This window comes from Mercenaria mercenaria, chromosome 8 (genome assembly GCF_021730395.1).
Source record: "Mercenaria mercenaria strain notata chromosome 8, MADL_Memer_1, whole genome shotgun sequence".
Classification (NCBI taxonomy): domain Eukaryota; kingdom Metazoa; phylum Mollusca; class Bivalvia; order Venerida; family Veneridae; genus Mercenaria; species Mercenaria mercenaria.
The window spans coordinates 54,128,839-54,146,353 of NC_069368.1; the positions used below are offsets into that span (position 1 = coordinate 54,128,839).

Here is a 17,515-nt window from a genome sequence, read left to right on the forward strand (position 1 = left end):
CTACTAATGAGTAATGAATGCCAGTTTAACAAAAAAATCTTATTATATATATACACACCATTTTGAGGCAGTAACAAAAATGTGTGCAAGCTAAACAAAAGATCATCAACTAAGAGAGGGAGAAAATGATTCAGTCAAGTAGTGCACAAATTCCAACACTGCATAAATCACTCAGATCAGACACATGCACAGTCTGCAATACAGACACACACAACGGTCTGCAATACAGACACACGCACAGTCTGCAATACTATCAAAAACTACTGCAGACTGGGTCATATTTGCAGCGGTTTCATTTCACTTATACATAGCAAACAGTACAAATTGTCTGTTCAAAACCTTATCAAGCATATGCTACAATGCTAAATCCCCTGTCGGCATTACATAAACAAGTTATCTATCTAAAAACCAATTACCATATGATCTAACTTTTATCCAAAACATAACCAGTTATGAGTTGTGAAATTAGCAAAGCAGATAAAGCTGCAAACTAGACAGTGAAATAAAACTGATGCAAAAATAACCCAATTCACAGTAGATAAATTCATATTGTTTTCTACAGTGTCACAGACAAATGGTGCTGCTCACATAAATTCTGTAAATAAAGTTATAACCATTGAGTGATTTACAACACGTCCTTGCAATGATTTTTGTTTGTTTTTTTACTACATTTATACAAACCATAAAAAATAGTGCTCTATTGATTTAGTTTAAAATTGTTGAAATCAGTAACAACTTCAGATTTTCTCTCAACTTCCATCACAGAAACTTTTAATCTTTTTTTCAAGTTTCATTTTGATAAGAAAAACAACCCCAACAAAACAAACATCATTGCATCACTACAGATGACAAAACATTAGAGAGGTTGAGACTTCAAACTTGTTCAGTTACACACATATGAAGGATTTTTTCATTTCATTCGGCATGTAAGGTGAAAATATTCAAAATGTTTAAATTCAAAGGGATTTTACATTTACTCATTTATAAAACATTTGCAAATCCTGTTATTGTTTTTTTTTTGACATAACGCATTTTGTTAGACAATTAAATTACCATTAAGTTTTAGCAGATGCTTTTTACTACATAAAAAGAATTTCTACACATATGCAACTGTACTGAAGTCTCAACTTCTCTATTTTCCACGGGGATCCTATATATCCAGATACTGTTTCTGACAGCTATCTCTGCTACTGTATTTGTTACCTTCACAAGAAGGGCAAAGCAGAGCACTGACACTATCCCAAAAAATATACCGACAAATATCATGATGAGGCCGACGGCCACATTATCCCCGACCGTTCCAAGTCCTCCTATGATACCACTGAAAACACGATATAATGTTATAAAATTACAGAAATTTCATTTACAGCAAACAGTTGCTCTGAAAGAAAAAATCAGGTTCTCTAATATTACAATGAAGTAAATGTTCACCCATGTAAAATATATATTTACAAGAAACATGTGCATAAAAAGTTTGAAAATTAAAACTTAAATGAGCCGCGCCATGAGAAAACCAACATAGTGGCTTTGCGACCAGCATGGATCCAGACAAGCCTGCGCATCCGCGCAGTCTGGTCAGGATCCATACTGTTCACTAACAGTTTCTCTAATTACAATGGTCGCAAAGCCACTATGTTGGTTTTCTCATGGCATAGCTCAAATATTGAAACTGCTGTATTACTTGCAAACAACTTGAGTTTTGTATTTCCATAACATATCAAAGTTAATACTAAATTCATGTTAAACTGCAGAATCATAGCTGCAACAGTACCACATAACAAGTAACTTATTCTGAGGATAGTCTTTAAATGAGCCGTGCCATGAGAAAACCAACATAGTGGGTTTGCGACCAGCATGGATCCAGACCAGCCTGCACATCCGCGCAGTCTGGTCAGGATCCATGCTGTTCGCTAACAGTTTCTCCAATTCCAATAGGCTTTGAAAGCCAACAGCATGGATCCTGACCAGACTGCGCGGATGCGCAGGCTGGTCTGGATCCATGCTGGTCGCAAACCCACTATGTTGGTTTTCTCATGGCGCGGCTCAAATAAATGCAAGATTATCCTCTCATTTCAACAACTTGTTCAAGCAATGTTAGATCTTAATAGTATCAGTCTTTTATATTTAAATTACTGATTCATTTTCAAAGATATTTCTAATATATGAAACAATATTTTTCTGCTAGGGTTATCACAACTGACAGCTCGTCTTAATTCCTTCAAGACTTTACTCAACAAAACATGTCTCTAGAAGTACAACAGTCTTCAAATTTAATAACAAGTTGCCTCTGATGTAAAATTGCCTGGATGATTAGCGCAGTAGGTAGAACAAAAGCTCATGATCTCTTTTGCAATTTGACAATGACAACATGACTGTAGAAGTTTGTCTTTACATGAAATACTGTGAAAACTGCATTGATGCTGCATCAAAGTAACTTATGTAGAAGTGTATACTTACACTGAGATATCTGTTATTCCTAGACACATCAGAATACAAGTACAGAATTGGAAGAAAAATATGAAGAAAAACACGAAAAAGTTGAATGAGCTATCACTCCTGAAAGGGAAAGAAAAATAGCTTGGTTACTGAAACTGAGTTGTTTGATACAAGCATTATCAATCAGACTTTATGACTGCATATAAATGGTTGCAAATTATACTGAATTCTGTCAAGATTCACTTCGTTTTAAATGCTTTGGTTCCAGGGAGCTCAAAGTCCATTATTTAACATAAAATCCACTTGTCTTATGCAGCCAGTTAGCTAACTTCCCAAACTGAAATTTTCTTTCAGTATTAACTTGTCTTTAACAGCCACTTGCCTTTGGAAGACAGACTGTGATGCTCCCAAAGCTGCCTGCTTAATACCAGAGTCATTTTTTTGTTGTTGAGTTTAACGTCGCACCAACACAATTTTAGGTCGTATGGTGACTTTCCAGCTTTGATGGTGGATGAAGACTCCAGGTACCCCTCCGTGCATTATTTCATCACGAGTGGGCACCTGGGTAGAACCACCGCCTTTCCGTAAGCCTGCTGGATGGCTTCCTCACACGAAGAATTCAACGCCCCGAGTGAGGCTCGAACCCACATCGATGAGGGGAGTTGGTATTTAGGTTCCCCTGTTATTTCTTAGTATTAGATATACTTTTTCTATCAAATCTGGTATAAATGAAGATATTCTCAATGTTCAACTGAATGTAATATGAAGTAACACGTACCTGAAAGCTTTATATAGTGGTCTATACCAGCAAATAAATGAACACGGTGTGAATAAAATTAACCAGAGAATAGACAGTCCGAATGTAGCACCACCATCAGAATCTACTATGAAGTAAGCTAAGCTGCCCAAGAAGTTCAGGAACAATGTGAAACCATAAACTGCAATATACAACATAGAAAAATCATAACACCGAAAAATACAAAAGGTATCTTCAATGAGTAAGGTGTTGTTTCAAAAAATCAGATGAGCTAATAAATTTGTTCTTCAAAAAATGCAAGACAGTTACCTAGAGCCTATTCTACAAAACTTTTGAAAAGGCACAAGTCAAATCTTCAGTTTTGAACAAGATTTCAACTCTACTCACACATCCATATATAGTAGACAAATTTGACAGTTCTTTGGAATTCTAATGGTATGTCAACAGAGAAATCCTGGTAAAAACACGGTCCTACTGGGAACCATTTTGGTAAAGGTGGCCAGTTATTCTGCCGATCTGAAAAACAAAATAAATTATATCAGAGTTAATCTTAGCACTTTTAGCTAAAAACACTTTGTTTTATTCTTGGCTTTTTACAATCAAAATAAAATTATGATCATTAAGATGGTTTCAGCCTTTTTTCCTGGTGGATGAAAGTTACTACCTTCTGTTTTTGACTAGGCATAAGTTATGGCATGGACAGACGTGGATAGAACAAACCACAATCAACAAGTTAGTTGAATGGTTTCCTCACATGAAATAATTATATCTCTATCGGGGCAGCTTCAATGCAGTTTTCACAGTGATGCTTGGTCTCTAACTTCAGCTTTATATCAAAGTTTTTTTACCAAGAGGGGAAGGGGCCCAAGCCTGTGATTTAAGGAAAAAATATAGCTCGGTATTTGGGCAAAGGGGAATAAAAAAAACCTGATGTAAAGTCCATTTTTGGGGAAAACTGCATGTTTTAAAAGAAATTTTTTTGGGGGGGGAAGGGGCTTGTTAAAGGCCCCTATTATGAAAGGAAAAAACCTGTATACCATCCAATCTACACAAACACTTTATATGGAAATATTGTCAGGTTTTTATTGAAACTAGGTAAACAAGAGCTCATAGAACACAAAATGCCCCCATTGATGCATTCAGTATTTGCACAAGGAACAGAAATTATTTGGTCAATGTACACAAAAGTTCTACTGCTCTGGGTCAATGTGACCTTGACCTTTGACCTACTGACCTCAAAATCAATAGGGGTCATATGCTGGTCATAATCAACCTCCCTATTAAGTTTTGTGATCCTAGTCCAAAGCGTTCTCAAGTTAGCGTCCGGAAATGGTTTTACCTAAAAAACAATAGGGGGTCATCTGCTTGTTATGACTAACCTCCCTATCAACTTTAATGATCCAAGGCCCAAGCATTCTTGAGTCATCATCTGAAAACCGTTCAACTGTTCCAGGTCACTGCGACCTTGACCTCTGACCTACTGACCTCAAAATCTATAAGAGTCATCTGCTGGTCATGATTAACCTCCCTATCAACTTTCATGATCCTAGGCCCAAGCATTCTTGAGTTATCATCTGGAAACCGTTTAACTGTTCCGGGTCACTGTGACCTTGACCTTTGACCTACTGATCTCAAAATCAATAGAGGACATGACCAACCTCCCCATCAACTTTCATGATCCTAGGCCCAAGTGTTCTTGAGTTATCATCCAGAAACCATTTAACTGTTCTAAATCACTGTGACCTAGACCTTTGACCTACTGATCTCAAAATCAATAGGGGCCATCTGCTGGTTATGACCAACCTCCCTATCAACTTTCATGATCCTAGGCCCAAGCGTCCTTGACTTATCATCCAGAAACAGATTGGTCTACGTACCGACCAACTGACATCTGCAAAACAATATACCCCTCCTTCTTCGAAGGGGGGCATTAAAATAAGCTAATAGACAGATCTACATTTGTACTAATGTAAAAGTTATAAGACACAATGTCACAATTTTGCCATGATGTAATGGTAGTAAGTTCCATCATTATGTAGCTATGATTATTTTGGAGACCTGACATTCTTTTAGAGACCAAGCCAACAGTCTGTTCCAAAGAAGACCACTCCACTGCTTACTTCATTGTAATTATAATACACGAAAAACATTTCCATGTGTGTGTTACCTTGGAATTGCATGTTCTTCATTTCTTGTTCTTTCCTTGCTAGCTCTTCTGCTTTCTTTTCAAGTTCCTGTGTAAAATAAGTTTAAAATGTATGTTTTTTTTCTCCAGAAAAGCGTTGTCATGAATATTTTTATTAAATTTTTGTCTGTTTGTTTGGGTTTAATGCCGTTTTTCGACAGTATTTCGGCTATGTAACGGTGGGCAGTTAACCTAACCATTGTTCCTGGATTCTGTACCAGTACAAACCTGTCCTCCGCAAGTAACTGCCAACTTCCCCACAAGGACAAATGATGTCAGACAAAATGTCTTTTATCAAATCGTCACGGAGAACATATGCCCTGCCCGCGGATCAAACTCATGCCCCAGGGATCAGTAGATCTGTGCTCTCCCTATTGAGCTAAGCGGACGGGTCCAAATTTTTGTCTAAAATGTTTTTCTATTAGGTCAACAGGAGATACAAGCCATATTTAATTTGTAACCGTCAGTTTAGCATATATATATAACAAAGGTTCACTGTGAAGCTTATTTTCTCTATCCATTCTGCTTCCTGAAAAAAATTAGTACTGGTTCAAAGAATTGGAGACAAGTTTCAAAATGCAGCATTGCCACTGGTCATTTTCAAAACAGGACCCAGTATCTATTATATTATGGAATATTTAGACTGGTGTCCAAATCTTGGACCCTGGTGTCATATATGGAGATGTTGATGTTACTTCCTGTACAGCTCCAACCTACAGCCTGCAGGCTGAGTGGTCTACACTTTACCAACTACCATTGTTTTCAGCAGCAATCAGGATGACATAAATTTGAACCATTGTTGAATTTACTGGCTGCATGTTGTAAGTATACATCTATAAACCAGTTCCTTTCCCCAGATGATATTGTTTACCTGTTGTCTTCTCTCCAGCTCTGACGTGTCCACCCTCTGGGCGGAACTTTGAGAGTAAGGTGGTGGGTCGTTTGAAGGCTGCATGATGGCTGGTGATGGCTGTGGAGCTGGTATAGTCTGTCCAGTTGTCTGAAAGTTATAAATGCATTGCTTTATTCATATGCTTAAAATATCAGCATACAGAAAAAGTACCTTTTGATAGTATAATCAGGTAAAACTAGTATACAGACATGAACTGTTAACAATACAGTAAATACAACAAGAGCTGTCCGTAAGACAGCCAAGCTCGACTATTCGAAATATTGTCACAGAAGCAGAAAATTATTACCCAAAATGTTAAATATCAAAAGAGTTTAAGTTCGAAAGGGGACATAATTTGACCAAAATACATATCAGAGTTATGGGACTTGATGCTATCAACTAGTTTTATAACCCCGAAGAAACATTTTAGGTTTAAATTCAATATCTGCATTAGTTTTGGAGATAGTAACTTGCATGTAAACTTTAACCAGAATTTTCTAAGTCCAAAAGGGGGCATAATTTGTTCAAAATACATGTTAAGAGTTATGGAACTTGACCTAGTGAGGCTGGTAATTGACCTAGAAAAGGAATAAATAAGATTCAAAGCCATATGCCTTTTGCTAATAGCTGTATGTACTTGCACGCAAAACTTTAACCAGAATTTTCTAAGTCCAAAAGGGGGCATAATTTGCCCAAAATACATGTCAGAGTTATGGGACTTGATTCTATCAACTAGTTTTATAACCCCGAAGACACAGGTGAAGTTTCAATTTAGTAACTATATTAGTTTTGGAGATAGTAACTTGCATGTAAAACTTTAACCAGGATTTTCTAAGTCCAAAAGGGGGCATAATTTGCCCAAAATACATGTCAGAGTTATGGGACTTGTCCCAGTGAGGTAGGTAATTGATCTAGAAAAAGAAAAAATAAGTTTCAAATCTATATGCCTTTTAGTAATAGCTGTATGTACTTGCACGCAAAACTTTAACCAGAATTTTCTAAGTCCAAAAGGGGGCATAATTTGGCCAAAATGAAGGTCAGAGTTATGGGACTTGGTGCTACCAACTAGTTTTATAACCCCAAAGACACATGTAAAGTTTCAATTCAATATCTGCATTAGTTTTGGAGATAGTAACTTGCATGTAAAACTTTAACCAGGATTTTCTAAGTCCAAAAGGGGGCATAATTTGCTCAAAATACATGTCAGAGTTATGGGACTTGACCCAGTGAGGTAGGTTATTGATCTAGAAAAAGAAAAAATAAGTTTCAAATCTATATGCCTTTTAGTAATAGCTGCATGTACTTGCACGCATAACTTTAACCAGAATTTTCTAAGTCCAAAAGGGGGCATAATTTGGCCAAAATGAAGGTCAGAGTTATGGGACTTGGTGCTATCAACTAGTTTTATAACCCCAAAGACACATGTGAAGTTTCAATTCAATATCTGCATTAGTTTTGGAGATAGTAACTTGCATGTAAAACTTTAACCAAAATTTTCTAAGTCCAAAAGGGGGCATAATTTGCTCAAAATACATGTTAGAGTTATGGAACTTGACCCAGTGAGGTTGGTAATTGACCTAGAAAAAGAATAAATAAGTTTCAAAGCTATATGCCTTTAAATGATAGCTGTATGTACTTGCATGCAAAAACTTAACCAAGGTGTGACGCCGACGCCGACGCAAGGGTGAGTAGAATAGCTAGACTATTCTTTGAATAGTCGAGCTAAAAAAAACCTTCCCTTAAAATTCCAATCATGAGCTTTTGAGTCATATGCTATCAAATTTCAATGACATGTTCTTGCAAAATATCACTTTTTATAAGTCATGAACAAAATTTGGTAAAAGTGATATAGGGTCATGTATAGACTACACGGGAAACTGCCAGGGTATTTTCCCCAACACTAATACATGCATTAATACATTCAAAAAATATTTCCCAAGATTATAAACAGAAAACATGCTATAAATCCTTTAATCAAAGATTTCAAACAGTCTGCTAAAGAAGGCCAATATTTTGCATTAATTAAATTAATGCAAGCATTTTGTTAGCAGTTTACTGTCAGATGTTTTTGGAACATAAAAAAGCACAAATAAAGGAACAATGATTTGGGGACAAATTATTTCAAAGATTATTTTCAAGGAGGGAATAACAAAATTTATTTTCACCTGGCCAGGCAAAACTATACACAATGAAAACAGAACATAAAAGGTTGAAGGATGGGGTTTACAGGGACAAAAAATAAGTATAAAATGAAAACATTTTGTGTATGATATCTATCTACGGTGCCAAGGTGTGTTTCTCCCGCATATATGTCATACCTCAGTTAGCAATCCCTTACGTTCTTCCTGTTAGCAAACATATCTATTAAAACTGTTATACCTTCAATGAGTATTTTACAATTTTTTCTACTTCTTTCTCTGAACCACTTAAAAAATTTCATGTTAAAGATAATCTGGCATTAACTAATAATAAGACTATACTCTCAGCAGTCTGTCAACTCAATTTTCTATCTCATGCAGATCTGTTTAATGCATATACTAAAGTTACTGCAGGTGAAATCAAGTTGACAACATATAATTAATGATATCTTAAAGATATTATAAGAAGACTTTATAAATATCAAAGACAAAGACAGGATTTCCTAACAATTCAAGTCTGACATCAGAATACAAAAAGCAGAGCTCTATGTTTATGTCTAGTTAACACTGACAACTAGAACATACTGTTTTTTATTACTAACCAATCCTGTTAAACAGCACAAGACAGTCAAGTGATCAATACGAACACAAATGTAATTAATCTAGAAAACTGACAGCCTTTACACCTATGCTATGTTAAACATCGCAGCACATCACAATTTTGTTAAATGAATATTTGGGCCAGTTTTCAACATATTGCAAGGGTAACACAATTTTTACCACTTACTGACAGAACAATGTATATTGTGTAACACTCAAGTTTTGTTACAAATACACTTATGCCACGTTATAAATGAATAACTAAAGCCAGGGTGGGAAAATAATATTGAAAACCATTCAAAGCCCTTGTGACAACCTAAAGATCAGGCAATGGTTTATCTACACCACACAGTGTAATGCTGAAATAATTATGTGTATAACATTTGGGCCTAGTTTGAGTCCTGAACCACAGTTAAAACTGAAGTTGTTTCATGTACAGGGCGTGCACATTGTTTACATATATAGTTGCCAACAGCTCACCATCAACTGGGCTAACAGTTTATGCCCAAGGATAACAAAATGTGCACCTGACAAGGGAACAGAAGGTTCAAAATACTTTTATCCTCCTGCTGACCATTACCTTGAAGACTGGGCTATGGATTATGTCTTTTATAATTGGAAATGTTATCATTTGGATACCCTTTCGTTCTCACTTAAGTCATATTTCAAGGTTAGATGGTATGCCTCCGCTACTATTTTCTATATGTAAAAATAACAATTTATAACATATTTTTTCAGCATTTCTAGTCTTTCACTTCCTGCAAGACTACCCTTGTCTTGAAGGTCTGTCTTTATGCAATAAAAAATACCAAAAAACATGGGGTTGGCCATAATGCAGTGAAATCATGCATGTGACTGAGACATGTGATGAAAATGCTAATATTGCGTCTACAGGCAGACATCAGGAAATACCTACTTTCACTTTCATTTTACCAAACGGCTTCAACAACTTTTGAAGCACATAACGTAGCTTAAAATCATCCGCAGACATTCCTCTTTACAATCAAGCATCAATAAAGCTTATATCTGGCATGAAAATGGCCTTTACTAGGCGGGAAAATTGCACTATATATTGATATGAACTACATTTTAGAGGACCACGGAGGCATATCCGGCGAATTACTACCTTCATGCCTCAAGTGTATGGAATGAATTGATTAACTGTTCAGCCATAGTATCCTACAACCCATTTGTAAGCAACAGCAGACAGACAGAGTGGTTCACTAAATGGCTTCTGCCAAAACGGTATACATACAAATGTATAAGTCTGTTTCTCACTGTTAACTGATAACAGTATCTACAGATTAAACCATACAATGACAAGAAAGCATTGATCATATTTGTAGACACAAAACTATTTAAAGTTGTATGTTTATTAACAGAGTTACTGAAAAGGTTTACCCCAGCAGCTGGTTTGGTCTGATTATCTTGTTCAAATGGATTATAGTCGTCAAGTCCTGCTTGTCTACCACCACCTCTAGCAGCCTGTTGTACTGATTGATCCTGAAAAACAAACATGGATAATGTCACATACATATTAAAAATTGGTGAAATAATTAGGAACAGAAAAACAGCCTTATCTATCATGAGTGCTAGGCTCAAGCTTGGGCTTTGATTTTGGGAGAAAGCTAACTTCTCCCTCCCAGACTGAACTATGGTTTCTAATAAAGGGATTTGAGGAATTATATGCTATTATTCAGAAGGACTTCACAATAAAAATTCTAGCCAACTATGTCTATTCAATCGCCTTGTCAATTGAATGAATATAAAAGTCAACAAGAGCACTGCAAAGCGGAGCAATAGACGCCTGAATTTTGACCCCCAAGTGTGACCTTGACCTCGAAGCAAGCCATCCGGAACATGCAATCTGCATGTTGTCTCGATGTGGTGAACATTTGTGCCAAGTTTCTTTAAAATACTTCAAGCAGTTCAAGAGTTACAGAGCAGACATGAAATTGTTAACGGATGGACAGACAGACTGGTGGACATCAATGTCATAACATAATACGTCCCTTTGGGCGTATAAAACTTGGGCATTAATTAGTTTACATACAAAATCTTAACCAAACATGTCTTTCGATCGAAAGACTGGATTCAGCTTTAGTGTCAGAGCTCCAGATAAGCTGCGTATTTGCGTATTTACGCAATTAAAATTGCAGAAAACCCAACTGAATTCATACAGTGTGCGTACTGAAACGCAATTAAAATTCCTTATACCCAATTCGTAAAAAATAGCTTGCGTATCGCATTTTCCTTATAACTAGAACGGGTACGAGACTTAAACGCTAGATTTGGCTGACTGGTTATACGTTACTGCAGAACAGGTTGCAATTTATCGGAAAAATAACAGGACCATTCAGTCGGCTCATCGGTGTTATTTGGACGCTTTGTAAACAATTTTACGCTGATAAATGTAAAGAGGTTGCAGGAAAAAACATTGTTGCAGCACAAACAAACAAATTAGTGGGATATTTTGCTGTTCATCAATGACAGTTATCTGTTTGTGACGATGTAGTGTCACCAATACTGGATGACATCTTTTGGGAGAATGCATATTGCGGTGACCACATCGTTCGGGATATTGTGGATGAACTAATCTCAGACTGCATTAAAAGTGAAAAAGAAAACAACAGTATGAAACATTCATTACAATTTTAAATACATTTTTGTATTAAACATTGAAGGGCGCCATTAAAATACTTAGTCAGTCCTGTTTAATGATATATACCATGTATACTGTTAGCAAAAAATACTCAATTGTTAGTGCGAGATTGGTAAAATACCCAATTGGTTTGAGCAAATACCCAATTACTTCTGAAAAGGCTGGGTAATGATATTATTTTTACCCAATTCAAATTTCCAATACCCAATTCAGACAAAAAGTGATGGGTAAATACCCAATTGCACCAAAAGCTTATCTGGAGCTCTGAGTGTTGAAATACCATGAAATCTTTGTTAAAACGATCATTTCATTACAGTTAGAGTTCATTCCAGAATTTTTTCAAGTGGATTCAAAGGGCCCCATTAAGGCAAAAACTTGGGGATATTTGAAAAAAAAAGAAAAAAAAAGGGGTCGTGACTCACGAAAGAGTAACTGTTTTACCCATAACGAAAAGCTGTATTTTTAACACTTTTGTTACATGTAGCTCAACATATTAATTTTGCTGTTCTTAAAACATAATTACAAGTCCTAATATTCTTATCGTTATCGAAACCTAACCACAGAAAGTCTGACAGCCATTTACTATGGAATGAATGTTTGTCGCCCGATTCTGACGTAGTGGTTGCACCATTGGGTGATTTAGCGGTCTCGGACAAGTCATCTTTCTTTGGACTTTGTTCTCCGTCATCTGCTGTTTTCGGACGTTTGAGAAAAACCTAAAATTGGAATTCTTTTTTCTCCGAATCGCGACTGTTTTTTTTTGGTCCGCCATTGTATAGCAACAGGGTTCTCACTAGGATTTTCAAAGTCCCAGTATGAAAAATCGGAGTCCCATATTTTTGCCGGCCACTAAATAAAGTCATAGCCTTCTTAAGCATTCCTTTTGCCAAGGCCATGTTCTATAAAACTTACATCTGAGTATGGTCTTAAATATGATGTATATAATATGATAGATTAAAGCCAGATTCCAGTGATGAATCAGTAGCTGCACATTTCAGACTGGTCTCAGATAAGTTTTATAATCTAAAGATCTTGAATTTCAGTATATCGTGGGAATTGCTCCCAAAAAACAACTAACTAAAAACTCTTGCCGTATAAAATTCCATTTATGTAACTGTATTCATGGTAAAAGATGAAGGAATAACATTTGAAAACAAATGAAGATAAACTGGTCAGCATACTTAGCACATCAATTAATGGCATGTTTGTCGCATGTTGATTAAATCTATAACGTAAACAATACTATCTTAATCAACCAAGCAATTATTGGAAAATATCTCTGATTTGTCAAGAGCGCAAAGCAGTCTCCGCAAACTCCGCCTTTGATTGATAGGCAAAATAGCTTCTTTTGTGTAATTGGTAACTGCTACGCATTCGGCAAATTTTTTACGCATCCCGGGGACTCGCAGCTGGAATATTTTGGCATCCTTTTTCAGAAAGTATGCGTACAAATACGCAGAATTAAAAGGGTTTCTGAGAACCCTGACAGCAACATTGAAAGCTGTCTGTTATTAGGCGACCGGAGACTGGCTACTATTTTCTACATCAACCAATGAAATGGCGCATTATGTCATCGGAAGAGTTGTATTCGATTCACAACTGCTGGAAGTTGGCGCTTACAGCTAACAGACTTCCAAAAAGTCGTCGGCCCAACTAACAGACTTCCAAATAGTTGTCGGCCCGACGGACATAACTGCAAAATTTTGTAGATACGACCACAGCATTTATCTGTAATATTATATCCAGAGAACAGCAACATCTCGGACAAAATGGCTTCATTAAAAACAAGAGGACCATGATGGTCCTGAATCGCTCACCTCTTCCCACATGATCCAGTTTTGAGTATGACATCGGTTTTTCTATTATTTGACATAGTGACCTAGTTTTTGAGCTCATGTGACCAAGTTTTGAACTTGACCTAGATATTATAAAGACAAAAATTCTGACCAATTTTCATGAAGATCCATTGAAAAATATGGTCTCTAGAGAAGTCACAAGGTTTTTCTATTATTTGACCTATTGACCTAGTTTTTTAAGGCACATGACCTAGATATCATGATATCATCAAGGTGAACATTCTGACCAATTTTCATGAAGATCCATTCAAGGATATGGCCTCTAGAGAGGTCACAAGGTTTTTCTATTTCAAGACCTACTGACCTAGTTTTTGATCGCAGTTGACCCAGTTTCAAACTTGACCTAGATATCATCAAGATAAACATTCAGACCAACTTTCATACAGATCCCATGAAAAATATGGCCTCTAGAGAGGTCACAACGTTTTTTCATTATTTGACCTACTGACCTACTTTTTGATGGCACGTGACCCACTTTCGAACTTGACTTAGATATCATCAAGGTGAACATTCTGACAAATTTTTATGGAGATCCATTCACAAGTATGGCCTCTAGAGAGGTCACAAGGTTTTTCTATTTTTAAAACATGATAGGTTAATTGAACCCTAAAAGATTAAAAGATTAGGGATTTAAAATGCACTCCTGTCCATAATATTCGAAAGAGGGGTTAAGTAAACAGTATATAGATATAGATAGTCTAGTCTACGGAAATGTATCCAAGGCCCGTGACCGTACATTGTCTGCCTCTTTGTGTAAAAAAGAAATGTCAAAACAAACAACAGAAAAGTAAATGAAACAGCTTACAACACCTATGTCCGTCCACAGCTTGAATACTGTTCTACTATATGGCACCCTTACATACAAAATTGAACAAGTACAACGATCTGCAGCTCGATACGTATGTAACAACTATGGTCAAACAAGCAGTGTGTCCCCAATGCTTAAAGATATCAACTGGCAATCCCTTGAACAACGCGCGCCGCATTAAAAATTCCCATATTAAAGTATAGTCTTATTGCAGTTGACCATAACCACCTCACACCTACAAGGAACCTGAACTTCTTGATCCCACAATCTCATACGCAATAGGCCTACCATTCTAACTCCTTTTTTTCCAAGAACAATTCGTTCCTGAAAAGATCTCCACCTACACATACAGTCCAGCCCAAGTTTGATTCTATTCACTGAGAGGCTGGCAACTGTAATCTTCTAATCTAGATCTATATTCTATGTTTTTATCTCTTTTTAACTGTGCACCTAATGAGCTTGCTCATCTATTAACAGTCTGTCCCAGACAAGCGCCTCCCAGTTATAGCCTAATCAGAATTGATTGTTTGGCAGTACACAGTAGATGTAGATGTAGATGCCTTAATAAAAAAGAATGTATAGGCCTATATATAGGCATAGGGCCTATTGTTGGCCTAGGGCCTGTTGTTCGGAAATAGCAATGTTCACGTTGTAACAGTTTGAATTGGTTGTAACATCTATGTAAGCCCTTATCATGCTGGACACGATTGATTTTGCCTTTGCGACCAGTGTAGACCATGATCAGCCTGCACATCCGTGCAGTTTGATCAAAATCTGCATTGTTCGCCGTTCTGTCAGTATCTTTTTGGTAAGCACCCCTTTTAACAGTCTCTCGAGTTCATGTAGGTCTTTTTGTAGTAAGTGATGGTCGTCATTTGAACGAATTGATCGATAAAATAAATAGTCATCAGCAAAAAACAGTACTTATTTTACCGAGTCCGGAAAATCGTTTTTAAAAATGACATAAAACAGAATGGGACTGTTTCTTGTGGTACACCAAATTCAGTTTCCACACTGACCGAATGTCCACCTTTCACAACAACGTTCATGGTTCTATCTTTGAGAAAGGATGATAGCCAATGAAGTAACTTTCCACGGACGCTGTAGTTATCTAGTTTTCATAGTAATTTATTACACCAAAGACACTAGAGTGACAAGGGACTAGACAGTCATGCTTCAACAGAAGCTCATTGAGAGAGGCACGTCAAAGGGTATATAGTTGACAAACTGATGCATGGTACACGTAGCTAATACCAAACCACTTCTTTGCGACCTCTCAGGAATCCCTGTCCCACATGCTAGAATTATACTGTACAAGTGCTCCTTGACGCCTATGGAACGCCCCCCGAGTCACTAAGATATATTCGGCCAGGTAAAGGCATTCTTGTTCCGGTAATATCGCTGCCATCGTTTTTACAGCACCTGGCGTTTTTCTTTTTGCTCGCTACAGCAATCACTTGGTAATGCTTGAGAGTAACCCTGAACTATCCCAATAGACACTTGCAGACCTCTCAGACCACGATTTCAACTGCATCGCTAAAACTTTTGCGGGAAATTAAGTCAGCTGTACAAAAATGTATTTAGAGCATGCCAAGTCCACTACAGATGAGTATACCATGCAATACTTCATTTTGACTGTCATTCACCTGTGCAATATATTAGTAATGCAAGGCTATATCATATGTGCGTATTTGATCATATGGTATAGAAATAGTTAATTATAGCTGTGATGTTTATACATTATATTTTAATTTCCCTATAGACTTAACTTCCAAGTCACGGCTATACATTATCTTTTCATTTTAATGACGTCGCTATTTTGTCTGTACATCCCGAAATTTTGAAAGATCAGACTTTGAAAATCAAAATGTACAATGTGTTTATTCTAGTGCCCCCATGCACTTGGGACTGCAAAATTCCATAACTATCGCGGAATATGAATCCATGATCATTCTTCTCGGAGTCAGCGCCTTATAACTTTAATGGAATGACATTCCCTAATGTATATCCTAGTTGGATTTGAAGAAGTTACATGTGCAATGTTCTCTGTGTGCAACCCCGAGCTCATCGTGTACAGTCATGTTACCCCGAGCTTCCCTCTCTCTTATGACAATTCTAATAAATGATAGAGAAATATGTGTACATACTTCTCTGTAGTGTAATGTTAACATTGCAATGATCATTCATAACCCATTACGATAATTTGCATAAATTATTTCCGCAAAACTTCCTGCGAGTATAGACAAATGTCCTTATGACACAACTATTGTACTTACACAGGCATATTTTTCAGAACTTCATTGAAAAAAGTGCCTGACCAAAGAATTGATAAACATCTTTTTGTACTTATATACACAGTTACACAAATGTAGATAAATTAAAAAATCGAGAGTTCAACGCAATAAGGGCGTATCTACATATAATAATCATATGTAGATACGCCCTTATTGCGTTGAACCCTCGTAATGTGAAAACGAAGGCTGATTACCTACGGAAAAAACATGAAAAGTGGGGGGAATAGGTGAGGGGGATGGGGTGGGGTACGTGTTGGTGGACAGTCGAAACCGGCCCATATTTTCAAACAAAATTTTGGACGTAGAAAAAAACGTCCTTGACGATAGACATATTTAAAATCCTTACCAGTAACCGGTACACCAGCATGCACACTCAATTATTATGCTGTTATCAGTTTTGTTTTGCCAAAATTTGTGGGGTTGAGTGGCGGTTGCAAAGCGTACTACCCTCTATTTGCTGTTTAACTGTAAATATTCCAGAACGTAGTTTTTTGCCAAACGTTAGCGGGGGAGGGGGCGGGGAGGGTCCATCCCCACTCTCAGTTTTTTGTTTTTGTTTTTTTTTGGTTTAGTCAAAAACAAAACACTTAATTGATTCTACATAACGTGTGCGTGCAGACTCTATCGCTTTCAAATCAGTGATCTGGCGTGTTTTAATGTTGTTAACGCATGAGTCACTGTCCATATCGCCTTGCTTTTTTATATATAAACAAACAATAATCCACGAAAGACGGGCCTTGGTCAAACTAGAAGACATACCTGCACCTTAACTGACTGAACCAATGTGACGGACGGAATAGCCCGTTCAACTGGCGGCTGTCGGGAGTTCCCTGACGTACTGATCCGCTGATTCTTGATTCCTCAAGGTCACATGCATATTAAATATA

At 36.9% G+C, this 17,515-nt stretch overlaps 1 protein-coding gene across 1 annotated transcript in view; it reads right to left on the bottom strand.

Moving 5' to 3' along the window:
- The window catches only part of LOC123566312 (secretory carrier-associated membrane protein 1-like), a 30,758-nt gene that overhangs the window by 12,591 nt on the left and 652 nt on the right, over positions 1–17,515 (bottom strand). The window contains exons 2-10 of the mRNA XM_053549154.1: positions 17,388–17,488; positions 10,410–10,511; positions 8,589–8,615; positions 6,250–6,378; positions 5,361–5,427; positions 3,581–3,709; positions 3,215–3,374; positions 2,458–2,556; positions 1,204–1,321 (exon numbers count right to left, since the gene is read on the bottom strand). Of these exons, the coding sequence (XP_053405129.1) occupies positions 1,204–1,321; positions 2,458–2,556; positions 3,215–3,374; positions 3,581–3,709; positions 5,361–5,427; positions 6,250–6,378; positions 8,589–8,615; positions 10,410–10,511; positions 17,388–17,488 (932 nt within the window). The remainder of the gene's footprint in view (positions 1–1,203; positions 1,322–2,457; positions 2,557–3,214; positions 3,375–3,580; positions 3,710–5,360; positions 5,428–6,249; positions 6,379–8,588; positions 8,616–10,409; positions 10,512–17,387; positions 17,489–17,515) is intronic.